General features: G+C 50.7%; 2 protein-coding genes across 2 annotated transcripts in view; both read right to left on the minus strand.

Moving 5' to 3' along the window:
• The window catches only part of NFATC3 (nuclear factor of activated T-cells, cytoplasmic, calcineurin-dependent 3), a 132371-nt gene extending 128423 nt beyond the window's left edge, over positions 1 to 3948 (minus strand). Inside the window, exon 1 of the mRNA XM_012660528.1 lies at positions 3649 to 3948. Within this exon, the coding sequence (XP_012515982.1) occupies positions 3649 to 3751 (103 nt within the window). The 5' untranslated portion in view covers positions 3752 to 3948. The remainder of the gene's footprint in view (positions 1 to 3648) is intronic.
• Positions 3949 to 9351: 5403 nt separating this feature from the next.
• DUS2 (dihydrouridine synthase 2) overlaps positions 9352 to 16533 on the minus strand; it is a 34561-nt gene continuing 27379 nt past the window's right edge. Inside the window, exons 12-17 of the mRNA XM_012660533.1 lie at positions 16077 to 16245; positions 13826 to 13947; positions 12432 to 12581; positions 11200 to 11287; positions 10130 to 10203; positions 9352 to 9907 (exon numbers count right to left, since the gene is read on the minus strand). Coding sequence (XP_012515987.1) covers positions 9670 to 9907; positions 10130 to 10203; positions 11200 to 11287; positions 12432 to 12581; positions 13826 to 13947; positions 16077 to 16245 — 841 coding nt within the window. The 3' untranslated portion in view covers positions 9352 to 9669. The remainder of the gene's footprint in view (positions 9908 to 10129; positions 10204 to 11199; positions 11288 to 12431; positions 12582 to 13825; positions 13948 to 16076; positions 16246 to 16533) is intronic.

The following is a 16533-nucleotide window of genomic DNA, read 5'->3' on the forward strand; positions in this document are numbered from 1 at the left end:
CCAAGCACCAAAGTAAAAACACTGTAAGACAATTATCTAGGAAAAGTTTCTCAATTTTACATATGAAAATATGTATTAAAATAATATCTGACAAAATTACACATCTTATCATAAAGCAAATTTCTTACAAAAATATATATTGTATCTAAGATATTTCTCCCCTTTTAAAAAACACCAGTAGATAAGATACTACATACAGTATAGCACATTCCTCCCAGTGACTCTTATTCATGACTAGAAAGCCAATATTCAGTAATGAACCCTAAGAATGAAACTTCGAATTTGCAAAGACTATAACATCAAACGAAATTGGAGATATGCAATCACTACACTAAAAGAGAGTACCAGAAGCTGCCCTTTACGATGGCAAAAAATGTTAATGGAATACATTTAACAGGTACCTACTTAAATTCCTTATTTACTACTGAGGCATATCGTCTATTTGAAGCTAAGTACTAAGCAAAAGAAAGGTCAACAAAACAGTTTGGTACATTTTTAACTGGAAAAATAATAGATAATATTACATTTTAAAAAAAAGCTAAAGACTCTAGTGTCTTCAATTTTCTTTAATGGAAAAATCTCAAAACACCTCAGTAAGCAATAATCTTAAAAAGTCAGTCACAAATGTACCCAACGTTATCAGTACACCTCAAATCATCTAACTTGTACTTTAATAAGCTTGCTTATTAGTTCATTCACTAAATTTGGCCCCTTGGTTTGTCCTCACTCTCCATCCACTCCCTTCACCAGATATTTTTCAAATATGTTCTCCCTGTTTGGAAATTTAGAAGTGATATAAGTACTCTCAAACCTTCAGAGAGATGTAAAACCACTGCAGCCCCAAATTATCAAGATCTGCTATCTTATGGAACTCATCAATAAGAGCCAAAGAACTGAAACAACTCTCATCAACTTCCTCTACCACAAAAAAACAGTGAGCAATGACTCGAAACTTAAGTGGCATGTATTCATTAATTCAATAAATATTGGAGGCCTACTATGTAAAGGCATTGTGCTAGGCACTGATAATATAACTATGAAAAAGATACAGATAGAACGCTGCCCTCAAGGAACTTCCATTCCAGTGAGGAAGCGAATCTAAAAACAATTCAGTAAACACAGTGATCTAATCAAATAGTGATCTGAATTCTACCAAGCAATTTTATTCTCGTGACCCACTGTACTACATATATCATCCTAAAAGCATTTCAGTTAATCCACTTGGTTTGTTCAAACCACATACTCATAATTATGCTTATTTAAATGAAAACCAATTTTGTGAATAATTCTGAAAACTTAGATTTGAGTATGTACCACATCCTTTTCCAACAGAATTAAAAAATTAGCTGCTAGGTATTCACAGCAGCACTATTCACAATAGCCAAAAAGTGGATAGCCCAAATGTCCATCAATGGATAAACAAATTGTGTATATATGCACACATATATATGAAATGAAATATTCAGCCACAGAAAGGTATGAAGTACTGATACATGCTACAAAATGGATGAACTGGGAAAACACTATGCTAAGTGACAGAAATCAGACACAAAGGGTCACATATTGTATGATTCCATTTATATGAAATACCCAAAATAGGTGAGTCCATAGAGACAGATCCCAGATTGGTGGTTGCCAGGGGCTAGGAGAGGGGTAGAGGTAATGGAGAGCAACTATTTAATAGGTACAGGGTTTTCTTTTGGGGTGATGAAAATATTTTGGAAGTAGATAAAAGCAGTGGTTGTGCAAGCACAATACTGTGAATGCACTATATGCCACTAAATCGTTCACTTTAAGATGGTTTATTTTATTCCTATGTGAAATCACCTTAATAAAAAAAAAACTTTAAAAAAAATTACCTGCTATAATATTTTAAAATGGACTTTTTGTCACAAATAAAACTGCTTATGTTTACTTTTGCGAATTTCAGCTATAAATCAAGTTACAAACCTTAACTCCTCCTAGATCCATTTTAATAAGAAAATGGTTTTTTTGTATATGGCAAAAATAATTTTTAAAAGCCATTCTCATGGCTTTTAAGTGTTATTCAATACGTCAGATGTACATACAATTTCTACTTACATGATGACGCTCTTTTATCATTCACATATTTGGTTAACACCTTTATTCATCATATATTTGGTATACAACGCGCTCTAATCAAGTTTGTGCCCAATAAAAGTTTGCTGACATCAACTGTTTATCTTCTTTAAAATAAAAATATTCAATCAAACAAGTTGTTATTAAGTCCCAATATCTAGGTACAATTCAATGCCACCGTCTCCACAAATGCCACTTTTCCCATTTCTTCCTATTATAAAATTGCATCACCATTCACAGGATGTCTAGCAACGTAGTTATTTGGGCTATATGCTTCCTCCAACTATTTTCCAAACTCCTTGAAGAGCCTCAGTTTTTTGTTTGTTTGTTTGTTTTGCATCATGCTAATGCTACAAAGAACCTAACAATAACTTCAACATAATAGGTGCTCAAATTATGTTAGTGGGACTGAGAATAAACGCAGCCAACACATACCTATTGTAAATTATTTATTATGTTGAAAAACACATCTAACATAAAGGCTAAAATGGACTGATAAAACAAGTACCGCCCAAAGAACCCTTATGCCTCACGTTCAGACGTTTTTCAATGCAACTCTACATAACAGTCTACTGAACATCAACATGAACAACATTAAGTAATTCACCTAATACCCGGAAAGAATAAATAGGGATTACTCTCATCCATTTCCTTTTTGAAGTTCACCTGCATATGTAATAGGGAAACTGAACTTAATGAACCAGAGTATAGCAAACGAGGTCACAAAAGAGCTGTAAGTCCCCAGTCATCCTGTTTCTATTTCCTGATTGGTCTGACCTGCAAGCATGGTGCCCAGGCTTCGCGGTTCAGGATCTCCTCTAAAATATCTTCTGAGGAGACCTTTTTCTTAAAATAAAATCTGACTTCCAGAACTCTCTAGGAGACTTATGAAAAAGGCATCCCACTTTAAAAAAAATCTTCCGAAACACTTTACTCAAGCAAGGAAACCCAGTTTTCAGAAAAGTCCCGTTACAGTTACACTTCAAATTAATTGTGGGCCGTAAACTTAACAAGCAGAAGTTAACTCGAAAGCATTACTCTCTCAGCAAAGAAGACTTAAAGAAACATGTGCATGAATTTTAGAAGGGTCCTACAAATTGAAAAATAAGCACCTTTCAAACAAGGATTTGTAAAAACAACCTAGAATAGATGAAAAACCAAGGGCACTTGCACTTCACAGGGACATTTTCTCTGCACCACACTGGCGAAACAGCGACAACCAGACGCCACTAGGGCAGCGGCCCCGACCCTCGGCCTCCAAACCCCGGGGGTCCATCAGCCACAGGCGTCCCGGAGTCGCGTTCCCTGCTAGTTCGCTTCCAACCAAGCCCACAGCCACTTCCACGTCGTAGCGACCCACACGCCTCCTCACTGATTTAAATTCGTACTTCACTCACAGCACGAGCGCGCGCGCACGAACGAACACAAACACACACACACACACACACACGAGGTTATCAATCCTGGGGCAACCAAGGGAGGGAGGGGGCGAGCTCGCGCGAGCGAGGAGAGGGGACGCTCCTCAGTCCCGCCTGGCCCGGCACCCACCTGCAGGCCGCGAGCCCGGGGGCGGCGGCGCCGGCGCCCCGTCCTCGCCGAAGACGAGTTTGAAGTCGAGCTCGTCGTGGGCGCCACAGTTTGCAGTAGTCATCGGCGTGGCTCAGGGTGCTGCGGCTCCTCCTCGGGCGGCGGCGGCACCGGCTCCTCAGCGCCGCTTCATGCCGGGCCGCGCCGGCCAGGAGGTCGCGGCTCCAAGGCAAACTTTCCGGGTGGGGCCCGCGACACCAAGCTTTCGGTTCCGAACCAGAGAGCTGGCCGGCCGCCGAGCCGCACCAATAACCGCCGCCGCCAGTTGCGGGTGCCAAAGCCGCCACCGTCGCCTTAGCCGATGTTCCCCGCCCCCCAGTAGTCGCCGCCACTGCCGCCGCGGGTGCGCTCTCGCGCCGTGCTGCGCGCCTGACCCCGCCCCCTACCACGCGCCCATCCGGCCCGGCTGCGGATAGGCCGTTTGCGCCGCGGACCAGCTTGGATGGCACCGCCCCCTCGCCGGCCTATCGCGTGACTCCCTCTCCCGGAGAAGGAAGTCACCTGAATACGGAAAAGTAGAGAGTCCTGCTACCTCTCGGGAGTTGTAGTTTGGACCCCTTTTCCTCTGCTACTCCTCCTAAACCAGACGAATGTAAGGCCGATAGCCCTCTCTAACTGGATGGGGAACCCACCACCGGCCAATCGGAGAAGACCTCTTTCCTTATTGGGCGGGGTTCTCGTCGAGGAAAGAGCGCTGGAAGAACCGAGGCTATGGGGTCGGGGATGGGCGGCGACACTATGTTGCTCATGAGGGCTGGCTTTAGAGGAGGCATCAGGGCACCGCAGGATTATCTGGACGCCACGCACATGCCCGCCCCCCCCACTTCAACCTTAATGGCGGTGTATTGAGAGGGCGGGAACCGGAGCGAGCTTCTAGCTAGGCTGGGGCGGAGCCGAGAGTGACAGGTTGCGCGACGAGTCGCGAATCTGAGCTCGCAGTCACTGCAGACCCACCCCTGCGGGGCGGGGCCCGCGCCTCAGTGTCTACGTCTTTGTCCCCAGTAGCCAGCCCCCGCAGCTGCTCCCTCGAGAATAGTATGTACATCCGAGGTCTCGGCGAAGCACGATGGGCAGGGCTTATTCCTTGCTGGAAGTTGAGCAGATAGAGCGGGAAAGCCCGTTGTGAGCTTGTGCCACTCAGCTCTGTAACTTCTGCATCCTGATGCACATCTATAAAAACAGGAGGGATCCAGCCACCCAAATTGGGTGGCTGGCAGTGGGAAGGTAGTGACACTGCCTGTGAGAACCGCTTTCGCTCCTGCTCCCTCTCCAGCGAGGCTTCATTCCCTTGAGATGGCCCAAGAGGCCTCATCTTGGGGTCTGGGGTGGAGGCTGTGACCTGGGACTCTGGCTTGTTTACTTAGGGCTCTGCTGAGGCACAGGGTAGACTGGGAGCTGGGAGAGGCTCCCAGTGACTGCCTGGGAGGTGACTGCCTCCCCTAGCTCTATGCCCCAGGCACAGGGCCCACAGGGCATAGCATCCCTAGATGTGCGTTGCCAGGGGAACCCAGGGCACTGCCAGCGGCTTGGGTGCAGATGCGCCCAAGAAGTGCCATCTCACAGGGCCCACAGCACATTCCACACGGCCCACAAAAGCCCCTGGGAGAAGAGGGCTAGGGGGAGCTCCTTGCAGAGGTCTCATATGGACCGATAACCTGTTCTACCAGAGAGCCCTAAAGAAAGGCCAATTAGGTCTCAGGTCAGAACACGGAATGTCCACAGCATGTGAGATGTTCATCTCCGATTGGGTCATTCCTGCCCAGTGCTCTGTACCTGTACCTGTATTGGACCTAGGCATTCAGAGATAAATTACTCTCCCCTCAGGGCTGGGGCAGAGGAGACCAGCAAGTCTGTAATTACTGTACCTATTATTATAACCCTATTGAGATTAGGGTTGTACCAGGAGTTCAGAGAAAGTTCATAACCCCCCTGGCTGCAAGGCCTCAATAGGGATGAGTAGGAATTGGAGAGATGGGTAAGAGGTGAACAAGGTTTGTTCCAGGCAGAGAACAGATTTCCAAAGACTTGGAAACCAGAAAGTACCTACAGTGAGCAGAAGGCAAAGGTGAAGTTTGATGAGTGGGCAGAGTGTTACAGGCCACTGCAAAGTGTCTGGACTTTATCCTGAGGGCAGTAGGGAGTCATGGAAGAGTTTAGAGCAGGGGATTTACATGGTCAGAATTCTGGATGGATCACTGGATTCGACTAGAGTCGGGGAAGGTGGGTGAAGCTAGGAGGAGAAGACAAATGGTCAAGGAGAAGGAGCAAATGGCATTAGGTGGGTAGAACATCCTTTCCAATAAACTGTCCTGCCTTCGGAGGATCTCCAACCTTTAGGGACTGAGTGTGGAATTCAAAGCCCAAATGCCACATCACCTTTGGCCCATCCACTAGTAAATACCACATGTAACACAATCCTGGCATAGTATAAGGTCCCAGATGCTTGGCCAGCTCACCTTCCCCTTCCCATAAGACTTAAAGCAACTTTGGGATGTGTTTCCCTCCCCACCAGGTTGTCATCTGGATTGAGAAAATGGCCAGTCCCTCTTCCCTCCAGACATGACTTCCCCTGAGTCAGGAACTCGGCCCATCAGACTAGAGGGGAGGCAGGAGGAAGACCCTGGGTCTGTCAGCCCCCTCCTGGAAAAGGACCACAGAGAAGCTATAGATGGCTTGAAAAACTCACCCACTGATCAAATGTTCAGTGATACATCTGTGTTCCCAGCCACCGAGCACCTGGAGAACACTTAGAAGGGGTCATGTTGTGGGGAGGGTTTCTGGTCTGGGATAAACTTAGAATCTAACATGGAATGATGAGGGCTGGGGCAGGTATGGGCACCAACTGCAGGAAAAAGTCACCATCTTTGGAAGAAAGGCAGCAATGGCAGGGAGCTCTGCAGGCTATGAAGAGGCTGAAGGGGCCTGTCCACCTACACACACCAATATACATACCCTTTCCACCTCTTTTCCCCAGCCAGCACCAGCACCTCCCCCTATAAGCTCTTCCTCAGGCCAGTTCCAAAGCTCCTGCAGGAGGTTATCTGGGCCTGCCTCCAGCCCTTTGAGAGCCCTGTGGAACCAGGAGGCCCAGAGGACCAGTGCAGTATATAGAACCCCAGGGCAGACAAGGACTCTGTGGATCTCTGCACACCCTCTCCCCCTCCTGTGTGAATGCCAGCCAGGACTGAGAATTAGGGGAAGCCATCCTTTTCATCAGCTGCCACAGGCCTGGCCCTGAGCTCCCGTTGTCGAAGGCTCTGCTGTGCCCTCTGAGGCACAGGATGGTACAGCTTAGCCTAGCCCAGCGTCTTGTTCCACATTAGGGAAAACAGGAGCCTTGGAGGAAAGTCAGAATTTAGAAAAGTTCTTCCTCTCCATGCCACATCTCCCCAAGAATCAAAACTCTTGTTTGATTCATCTTCTGTGCCTGCTCCCTCCCAACCCCGTGCCAAGGTGGCCCCAGGACACAAGGATTGCCCTTGAGCAGCTCCAAATCTGGGTGGAGAGAAAAAGACCAGCCAATTAAAATCTCAGAAAGTTAGTTGCTGAAGTCAGCACAGGCTGCGGAGGTGAGAAGACAGGGTCAGCACTTTGTCCTCAAATGCCAGGCTGAGAAGTTGGGACTTGGTCCAGAGGGCAGTCTCAGAGAGCCATGGAAGAGTTCTGAGCAGAAGTAACACCTGGAAGGACCTAAATGTGCAGGACTGTGGCCATAAGAGATTCTTTGCACACAGTCCAGTCTTCTTGCTGTGGCTTTGGAAGACCTACCACCCTCTCCAGCCTTACTCATCCTTTCCTCTCATGCTCGTATCAAAACCATTTGTCCCCAGATGTGATGAGCTAAGGGGAAGTCCTCAATCAAGCTGGCTGGAATAGATGGATAAGTGTTGCGGCTACTAGCCCAGGGAGGGATTTGGGAGTCTCAATAGCCTAGTTTGAGGTAGACATGGTGAGGAGAACAGTGGGCAGAGCTTTCAGGCCTGACTGAACCCTCCCAGTGGGTCCCTGGCTGTGGGCAGGTTACTTCGAGACCATGGAGGCACCATGGAGATGTGCTAAAGTGAGATCATTTGAGGACCAATATATTCAACCAGGATCTTTGCCAGATATCCTCAGTCATGGAACACACACTAGCTCTGCCCCACTGCCTACCCTGTGAAGGGCTCTCTTCCCAGTGCTTCCCAGGGCCCTCAGAGCCCCCACACTCCAGCCTCAATAAATATTAACATAACTCTATCCCTGCCTCTCCTTCCCCGGAGCCCAGAAATGAACTTGACCCTGCCAGAGGAGAGGCTTCTCCAGGGAAACCTCCCTGGTGGGAGAGGTGGCCCAAGATCAGAGCCCAGTCCCACCAGGGAGGTGGATCTTAGGACTCAGTGCCTGGGGAATCCACTGGGGCCTGTCTGTCTGCCCAGTTCCAGTTGGAGAACGAGGAAAGGCAAAGGGCGCATTTTGATAGAGACAGTTTTTAGTAAAAAAAAAAAATCAGAAATCAATTGTGCCTAAAGCATGGGGACTGAGACTGGACCAAGCCTCAGCCTTTCTCCTAGGTGGGACCCCTTCTCTGGGGGCACTGGTCTGCAGAGTTAGGGCAGCCTGGCATGGAGTGACCCCATTAGCCATGCAGTGCCCTATCACAGGGCCAGCTTATTATCCTCAGCCAGCCTCACACAGGCAGAGGACAACTGATCCCACTCTCAGAGGAGGGCCCTTGGGCCAGAGATGACTAGGAATTGCCCAAGGTCAAACAGCGATGGGCCCTGGGAGGCAGCTGGTAGTGCAGTATTCTTATCTGCACACAGAAGAACAAGTGTGGGTGGCAGGGAACGGCAGTGCCAGGACTGAGACAGAGACCTCAGCCAAACCCTTGACTCAGAGGCCGGCAGGGCCAGGGGCTGCTGGCTGGCACAGGTGTCTGACCCTGTGCCAGGTGGCCATACAGCAGTGAGGCTGACCCAGGGTACATGTGGGAAACACGGCCTTGGCCCACGGGGGAATCCCCCCCGCCCCACAGAGAGCCTGGAAAAGGGAGGAGAAGCAGCATGTTTACAGCTGAGGAAGCGGAGGCAGGGCAGGGACCTTTGGTCAGAACGCCCCTCCCAGTAAGCGGGGGAGGCCCCAGGAGATGTGGTAGCCGTTTGTTTGCTTCTCACTGCCAGGAGGAAATTAAAGAGAATCTGCCACTTCCTTCCGCCCCAAATGGGATGGGGAAGGCAGGGGTGGGGGCTGGGAGAGCTGTGTGGTGTGACCTGGCAATTGTAAGGGCTCCAAATTGTTGTTATCAGCAGCCTCCAGTCTCCCCACAACCCCCATTTAGGGCAGGTACCTCATCAGGTCTGAGCTCCAGCTGTCAGGCTTGAGGGCAACTCTGGCAGGGAGTGTTGGCCTGTTGGGCTGGTCCCTTACTGGGGCACCAGATCTCTTTCCCCAGATTCCGTATCACCTCTCATTGGGAAAGTCAACTGATGTCCAGTGCCTCTGGTTTACCACCAGAAGAATGGGCCTTCCTGGCTCAGCCCAAGTCCAGTGAGCCTGAAAGGTGATACCCTATCCCCCACCTATACCAGACGCACAGAATTGGGCAGGGAATATGCTTTAGGAAGCTCCAGCTCTGCACAGAGGGTGGGAGTAGAACAATTATGCCAGGACACAAGTCCATGTGTAAAGATGCCCAAGGCTGAAGCAACCAGCCGTGGGTGAGGGTGGGGAGTGTCTTTATTGCACTGTACCAATGTCAGGTTGGGGAGGTATCACCTGAAAAGCTCCTGTATATGGCCCTGCCATTCAGACCCACAGGAGATGGGATCCCCCGCTCCCAGGAACCCCCTGGTTCGTGCTCTAGGCTGATGGCTCAGGGCAGGACCTCTAACTGCTGCCAGGCAGGGATAGCAAATTTTCCAGTGGCATCTGGTTCATGCTCTGGCACCCACAGCCAGCTTAGGGCCAGGCCAATGGAGCGGGAGACCAGGGCAGGAACAGTAGTCACCGGCCTTCCAGGGGGGTCTCTTCACCACTTGCCAAGTCCACAAAGGGCTTCTTGCACAGTTCCCCAGACAGTGCTGGCTCCCGAGCTCTGGGGCTCCCAGGGTCTTGGTCAGGGGCCTCCCTCTTGCGCTTGTGCAAGTAGGGGCTCTCCTCACCCAGCCGACCCTCAGGGAGGCCCTGGCTCCGCAGACAGACGATGGCCGCAGCCTGCTCCGCCAGTTTCTTGGATTTGTCCCTGGGCAGATGAGGCATAGGGCAATAAGGAAGATGGGCACGTTGCAGGACTAGAGGCTGGGAAGACTGACTCTATACACTCTTGGCAGAAATTCTGACAAAAGTGAGTAAGGGGTCATCGTCCAGGGACACCACTGCCCACGCACACCATCTGCCCAACCCTCCTAGGCCAATATTCACATCCCCCACGCCATGCCTCATGCCCTCTGATGAAGAAACTCACCACAAGGTGGACTGGTACTTTTGCTCAGCAACAGTGACAACAGAGCAGAACAGGCGATCTAGAGGGCGTTGAACCTGGTACAGAGAGAGCAAAGGAAACAGGGAGGGCTGCACAGGAGTCAGAGGAATGAGCCCTGAAGGGCTACCTGCTGGGGTCAAACCAAAGACAGATAAATAATAGGTTGGTATTTCCAACCTAAGTCAAATGAAGACTACCGGTATCACATGCTTCTCCCAAGCAAAAGTGCCTGGTGTGTCTTCCAGAGAAGAAAGGCAGATACACAAACAATGATATCGAGTGTGTCTGGAGCTCTGTCATGGACCTAAGCAAAGGGCCATCGAGCCCTTAGCTGCACGTGACTATGACAGCCTCCCCTTATTGACATCTGGATAGGCCAGGTCCCCAAAAGGAGGAGGAGTTTACCAGATGGCAAAGAGGTGAGAGAGGACAAGGACAGGAGCAGAGAAGGTCCACCTGGCAGAAGGACCAGGTGATATGGCTGGGCTGAGTGGATGAGACCTGAAGTGGCAAGGCACGTGGGGGTCTCGTGCTCTACGTTGAGGTGCTGGGGCTTGATCCCACAGGCACTGGGGAGCTGATAACTTTAGTAAAGGAGATAGAGGTTAGATTTGTTTTGGAAAAATCACTCTGGCAGAGGGGGACAGACACAAGGACCAGAAGGTACAAGCCTGGAGGCCAGAAGTCCAGTCTAGAAGAGGCAGAGCAGCCTAAGCAAGGCATGGCCACAGAGACCAAAGGAAGTGAAGCAAGACTATCTCAAAGTTTCCACCCCAGGGGCCCCATGTTTGGGGCCCAATTCTGCGCCCGATTGACTGAGGCCTGATCCAAAGACATGTCTGCCAGAATTGGACAACAGGCCACTGTCAGAGGGGAGAGCTATCACCAACTGACCTGGCCACCAGCAACCTCTGTGTGCCTACAAGGTTGAGGCCAAGCTCTAGCCCAGCAGTCTGGAGTTGAGGGTATGAGCTGGGGGTGTGCTGGAGTGATGGCACCAGCCATGGGAGCACTGTGGCTGGCTACAGGGCAGGCCATGGCCAGGAACTTACCGTTTCATACACGGGCTGTGCCAACTTCTCCCTCCGGCACCACTCCAGCAGGCACATCTTGGGGGTGATCTGGGGTGGGTAAGCTCTCCTGGGGAAAGGAGGGGAAGCAGTCAGGGCCCACCCACTATCATCACTCCCTCCCCTCAACAAGGGCCCTCCTCAGTTTCTGATAGGAACTGCAGGAACTGGAGGAATTAAGACACCAGGCTGCTGCCTTAAGGCTCTTGTACCTACTTCCCTAGGTTCCCATTCCTGTCCTACCAACGGCTTGGGACCTGGGTTCTACCTAAAGGGAAGGTGGGCTTTCGCATGCTTGGGAAACTGGAAGAGGAGTGAACTCCCAGCACTCTGAAGTCCAGCCTGGAAAACAGCTTTCAACAGCCAGGAAGGAAGGTCCAATTTGCCTCTGAAGACAAGATCGGTAGGGAGTGCGTAGAGGTAGGGAAAGAAGGGGGCCAGACTATGGTCTCAGGGATCTAGTTCAATGCCCACCCTGATTACATGTGCCTAGTGCTAGGATCATCTGCTGCTGTCGTAGACACAATGAACTCTGGTTTCATAGTCAGTGACAGGATGGGAGCTCTCCCTGGCATATGACTGCCCAGCAGCTATCCTCCCATCCCCATCCCCAAGCCCTTGCCAGACAAGATTGGCTCCTGGTCTGGGCCTAGGGACTGGAGAAAGGCTCAGATCCCAGATGGGACATCAGAGGGCATCCTTGCCCAGAGGACAAGGATGAGGGAGCCATTCAAAACTGAGTCACAATCTGAGGCAATAATTAGCCAGAGGCTACTTCTGCCTAGAGAAGGCACCCCAGGGATGGTGAGGGGCAGTGGGTGTGGGCAGGAGCTGCACAGCCAAAGGGGACTAGGGTCCTGCTGCGGCTGAGGAGCTCCATGCAGGCCCCAGAAAAAGGCAGGCTTCCAGGGACAGAAGGAGACAAGACCACCCACCCTGAGTTGGGGGGGTGGTCAGGGAAAAAGTAGAATTCAGTCACCCTTGGGAAAACATGCACACCACACACCCCCAACTGCGCTGTCTGGGCTTTCAGGAACTATCTTCTCTGCAAGTTCCTTCTTTGGGATGCTAAAAATTGAGAACAAATGTCCAAAGCAAGGAGACCTGTGGTCCCTAAGCTTGACATTAATCACATATAGTAGCCAGCTTGCAGGCCCAGTCAGACCCCAAGGACACTGGCCATGGCCCCAGCTAAGGCCAAGCTGGAGACCCACCGGTCAAACCTGACAGCCATCTTAATGACACCAGAGGCATCTTCAGCTGGTTCCCTCGCCTCTTCAGGAGTCCTGGCTAAGAGCTTGGCCCGCTGGGCATCCAGCTGCTGTGTGGTCTCCTCATAGAAGGTACCAAGGCCAAAGGCCTCACTATGGAGGGAGAAATACAGCAGGACAAGCACGTTGGTAGAGCCAGCATCCAGGCACTGCAGGAGCCCAGGGACCCACCACTTACACCAAAATGCCATCAGGGCTGGCCATCAACGGGTACCTCCTGGACTGGAAGATGGAGAATGAATGTGAACCGCTGAGCGTGGACACTGTAGGGAGGCTGGACTGGGTGGAAAAGATTCTAAAGGTCCCCTCCACCACCTGCAGCCTTTCTCCCAAGGAGGAGTGCACAGGTGGTGTCCCGAGCCAGCTGTGACTAAGTTGACCTACACTGACCAAGCATATGGGGTACACACAGTTTCATCCTCATGTGGGCCCACAGGAGGAAGAGAAAGAGGCCTGACCGCTGAGTGGTTCCCCACTTCCCGCCTGGCCACAGCAGTTATCATGGGTACCACCCAGAGCTACATAGTTAAACTTTTTTCCTTGAGCTTACAAGACTCCTGGGTCAAGCTGATTAAGCTATGTGGGTTAGGGACAGAACAAATACCACAAGCCAGGGGTTGGAGAACCATGTGGGCAAGGTTTTTCCCTCCTAGGAAGTACCATGAGGGCTGAAAGACTTCCAAGAAGATGGATCCCTGGTGGCAAAAGCAGTTCGGAAAGGCTTCTTTGGAAGAGGGAGGATATAGATAGTCAATGCAAGAGGGAAAGAGCCTGCTGGGCAGAGGACCCAGTATGAACACAGGGTGGACGGACGGAAGCAGAAGTGTAGACAGGGAGCAGTGGGAACAGGGACTAGGCCAGGTGGTGAAGGGCCTCAAGTGTCAACTGCCTGAGATGGAGCTGCACTAGATCTAGAGGACCAAGGGCTGGCCTCCCAAACCACAGGGTGATGGGGTGTGGGCACAGGCTCCGGCCAGGAGCTCCATTCTACAGCCTCAACTCTCCTGACCATCAGGTCTCAGTGGCCTAGCATGTGACAAGTCTGTTAATAGAAAAGCCCCCTTCCTCCCCAGGAAATCCCAAGCCCATTCTTTATATTCCTCCATCCTACTAGTGCCCTAGGTCCCAAAATTCTATGGCTAATCAGTCCGGGGATGGAACATTCCAAAGCTTTGAAAGTATCCCCTTCTGTGAGACAAAGCTATACCATCACTCCATCCTGTATGTCCATGTCCAGAAGCTGTGTCCCTGGCCCTCTAGAAAAGTCAACTTAGGGTCCAAGATCAAGCCTGGGCAATGTCTGGAAGGACAGATGGAGAGACCATGTCCCCTCTTACCAAATTTCCTGGGAAGATTGGGCAGCATGGAGCAACCTTCCCTGGGGTGATTCCAGCTGTTCTCGTAGCATCTGGCACAAGCAGTACTTGGTGTTGGTGTAATGGTTATCATACCGCACTGCCTGAGAGAAGAACTGCCATGAGCCCACCTGCTGCCCAGGCAAGCTCTAAGTCCTGAGCTATGCTCTGATGGCAGGGAAAGGGGCTCCGAGGGGGCATGAGCGGTATGCGTGCAGCCAAGGCAATGTGACCCCATAGGAAGAGCCACCTCCACCCTTAGCCATCTACTCCTCGAGCTAGCAGTACAAAGCTTGAGGTCACAGCTCAGGTCCATAGTCAGGAGCACGCTCTCCTGGAAAGCCTGACTGAGGTCCAGAAGTGCAGAAGCCCCCTCCTACTTCAGCCACCATAGACTAGCACAGAGGACCCTATTGCCGAGCACCTTCCAGGGCAGGGAGCGGAAACACACCAAATTCTGGCATGGCAGGTCCAGCCCTAGGACAGGGGCGAGATTCTTCTATTCCTTATAGCCAGGGTGGGCACCTTCCCTTCCCACATCTTGAATAGCCTCTCTCCAACTTCCCCCTACATGGGTAACGCACAGCACCGTTTACCAAGCATATTCACACGTGTTACTTGTCACTTCTTTTATCTATGCATGTGTGAGGTGCAAGTGTTACCACCACTCCACAGACTGGGAAATGAAAGGAGGCCAAGGACTGCCCAGCAATACCCAGTGAAAGCCCACTTGGCTAGGGTAGGGTAGGGCAGGACGGCAGCAGTGGGTAAGGGCTGCCTGCCCTAGCCCTCCAGAACCTGCTTATACCCCTTGCCCGACACTGTTCCAGTAGCTCCACCTTGGCCAATGTCTTCAGTGCCTGGGAAGGTGCCATGGCACACTCAAGACAAAGTAGGGAATAAGTAGGTGATTCCCCCGCCAGCAGCAGGGCCTTGATTCAGCTTGTTTGGGACAGAAGGCACCTGGCTGAACTAGGAGCAGCAATATCTGCACTTGAAAGCCGCTCCCTTTCTCTGCAATGATACACCCTCTTGAGGAACTGCCAAGGGACAGGCTGAGCAGGAATGATAGCATCACCTTTCACCCAGTACGCAAGCTCAGCACTACTGAACACGTCTTCTCTGCCACACACTTGTCAGCTGGCTGGAATAGCTGGACAGCTGACCTGGGCTGAGGCAAGCCCCCCTTGCCTCAAGCTGACCCAAACCACTGGAAAGCTAGTGGTCACCAACCTGCCCAACAGGACACTCAAAACGAGGGTACAAGGGCTGTATGAGGGCTGCAGCACTGAGCAGGAGAGGCTCTAGGACACAGGCTGCCCAGCTCTGGACACAGGTCTCAGGGCTTTCTACCATCCCAACTTGCACAGCCATGAGAACATCCACATACCATGGCAGCCACAATTGCCCAGGCATGGCCTTGGCTTGGAGAGGGCACAGGCAGTCCCAGGAGGGTATGAACCCTAGGGCTGAAGAAAAGGGTAGAAGTTTGCTCTATGCAAGGTCAAACTCACTGAATAATTTGAGAATCACTCACTGTCTCTCCCTATAGACATGTGCAGCTGATCACAGAGTCCCACAGAGTTACAGGGTTGTGCCAAAGAGAGAGGGCAAGTGAACTCATAGTTTCCTTTTATAGGGAAATGCCCTTGCCACTACCACCGTCAAGCTCTTAGTGACAAGAAACTGGCTTACAAAAAGCTATTCCCTAAGGAGAAGGTTAAAATTAAGCTATTCCCTAACTCATAGGCTAAAGCATTCTGGGAATCAGGAACAGAAAAGTTTTAGAAGTGATTTTGACTGATGAGTCAAATCAGGTGAGCAGTCTCTATGGAGATAATCTGTCCCCAACAACAACAGCTACAATGGCTCCTCCTGGCTGTGGTTGCTCCTATGCCAACCTATAGGCATGCGTGTTGAGTATGTGTGGAGTGTGAAAGAGAAGGAAAAAGATATCATGTGTTTGGGGCGCCCCGAACAGCATCCTGCATCCAGAGGTCCTTGCTATGATCCCCACTCCTTTAGAAGCTTTAGAAGGAGGAGATGGGGCACACATCCCAGCATCCTCTCTTCACACTGCAGCTGGAGAGACCCAATGCTGCACTATAAGAGCTAAAAAGAAAAGGAGAGAAAAACAGGAGCTGCCGGCAGCTGGGGGCTCATACAAAGTGCTCTCTGTAGGAATGTGGCAGACAGTGAGAAATGTTTGTTTTGAAGAAGCACAGAGACATACATATCTGATGTACTTCTGCATGACCTCCTCCAGAGGCCGTAGACCCTCCTTGAGGAAGATAGACGGATTCCACATGGCTGCTCGGGCCACCATCACGGAAGAGGCTGCCGTGGCTTGTCGGAAGTCCTCTATGTCCAAATACTGTTGGATATGGTCATGAGATCCTCCGCTGAAAAGCAACAGGAGAATTAGGGATATCCCCATCATGGAACCTACCAACATTTTCAGAAAAAGGCAACTCCCAGATCTGCTACTCATTAACAGTGTGGCTTTGGCCAGGTCCCTTCAGGTATAAGAGCTTTAGTAGAGATTACAGTACATACCCGCATTATGAAGTTAGGAGCACTAAGTAAGATGATATATGTAGAGTAGCTGAAACAATGCCTGGCACCCAACAGGTACTCCAGAAAATTTACTTTCCCTCATCCAAAACAGTGGCTAAAGCCAGCCCACATCT

The sequence above is a fragment of the Propithecus coquereli genome, unplaced genomic scaffold (genome assembly GCF_000956105.1).
Source record: "Propithecus coquereli isolate 6110/MARCELLA unplaced genomic scaffold, Pcoq_1.0 Scaffold67, whole genome shotgun sequence".
Lineage (NCBI taxonomy): Eukaryota > Metazoa > Chordata > Mammalia > Primates > Indriidae > Propithecus > Propithecus coquereli.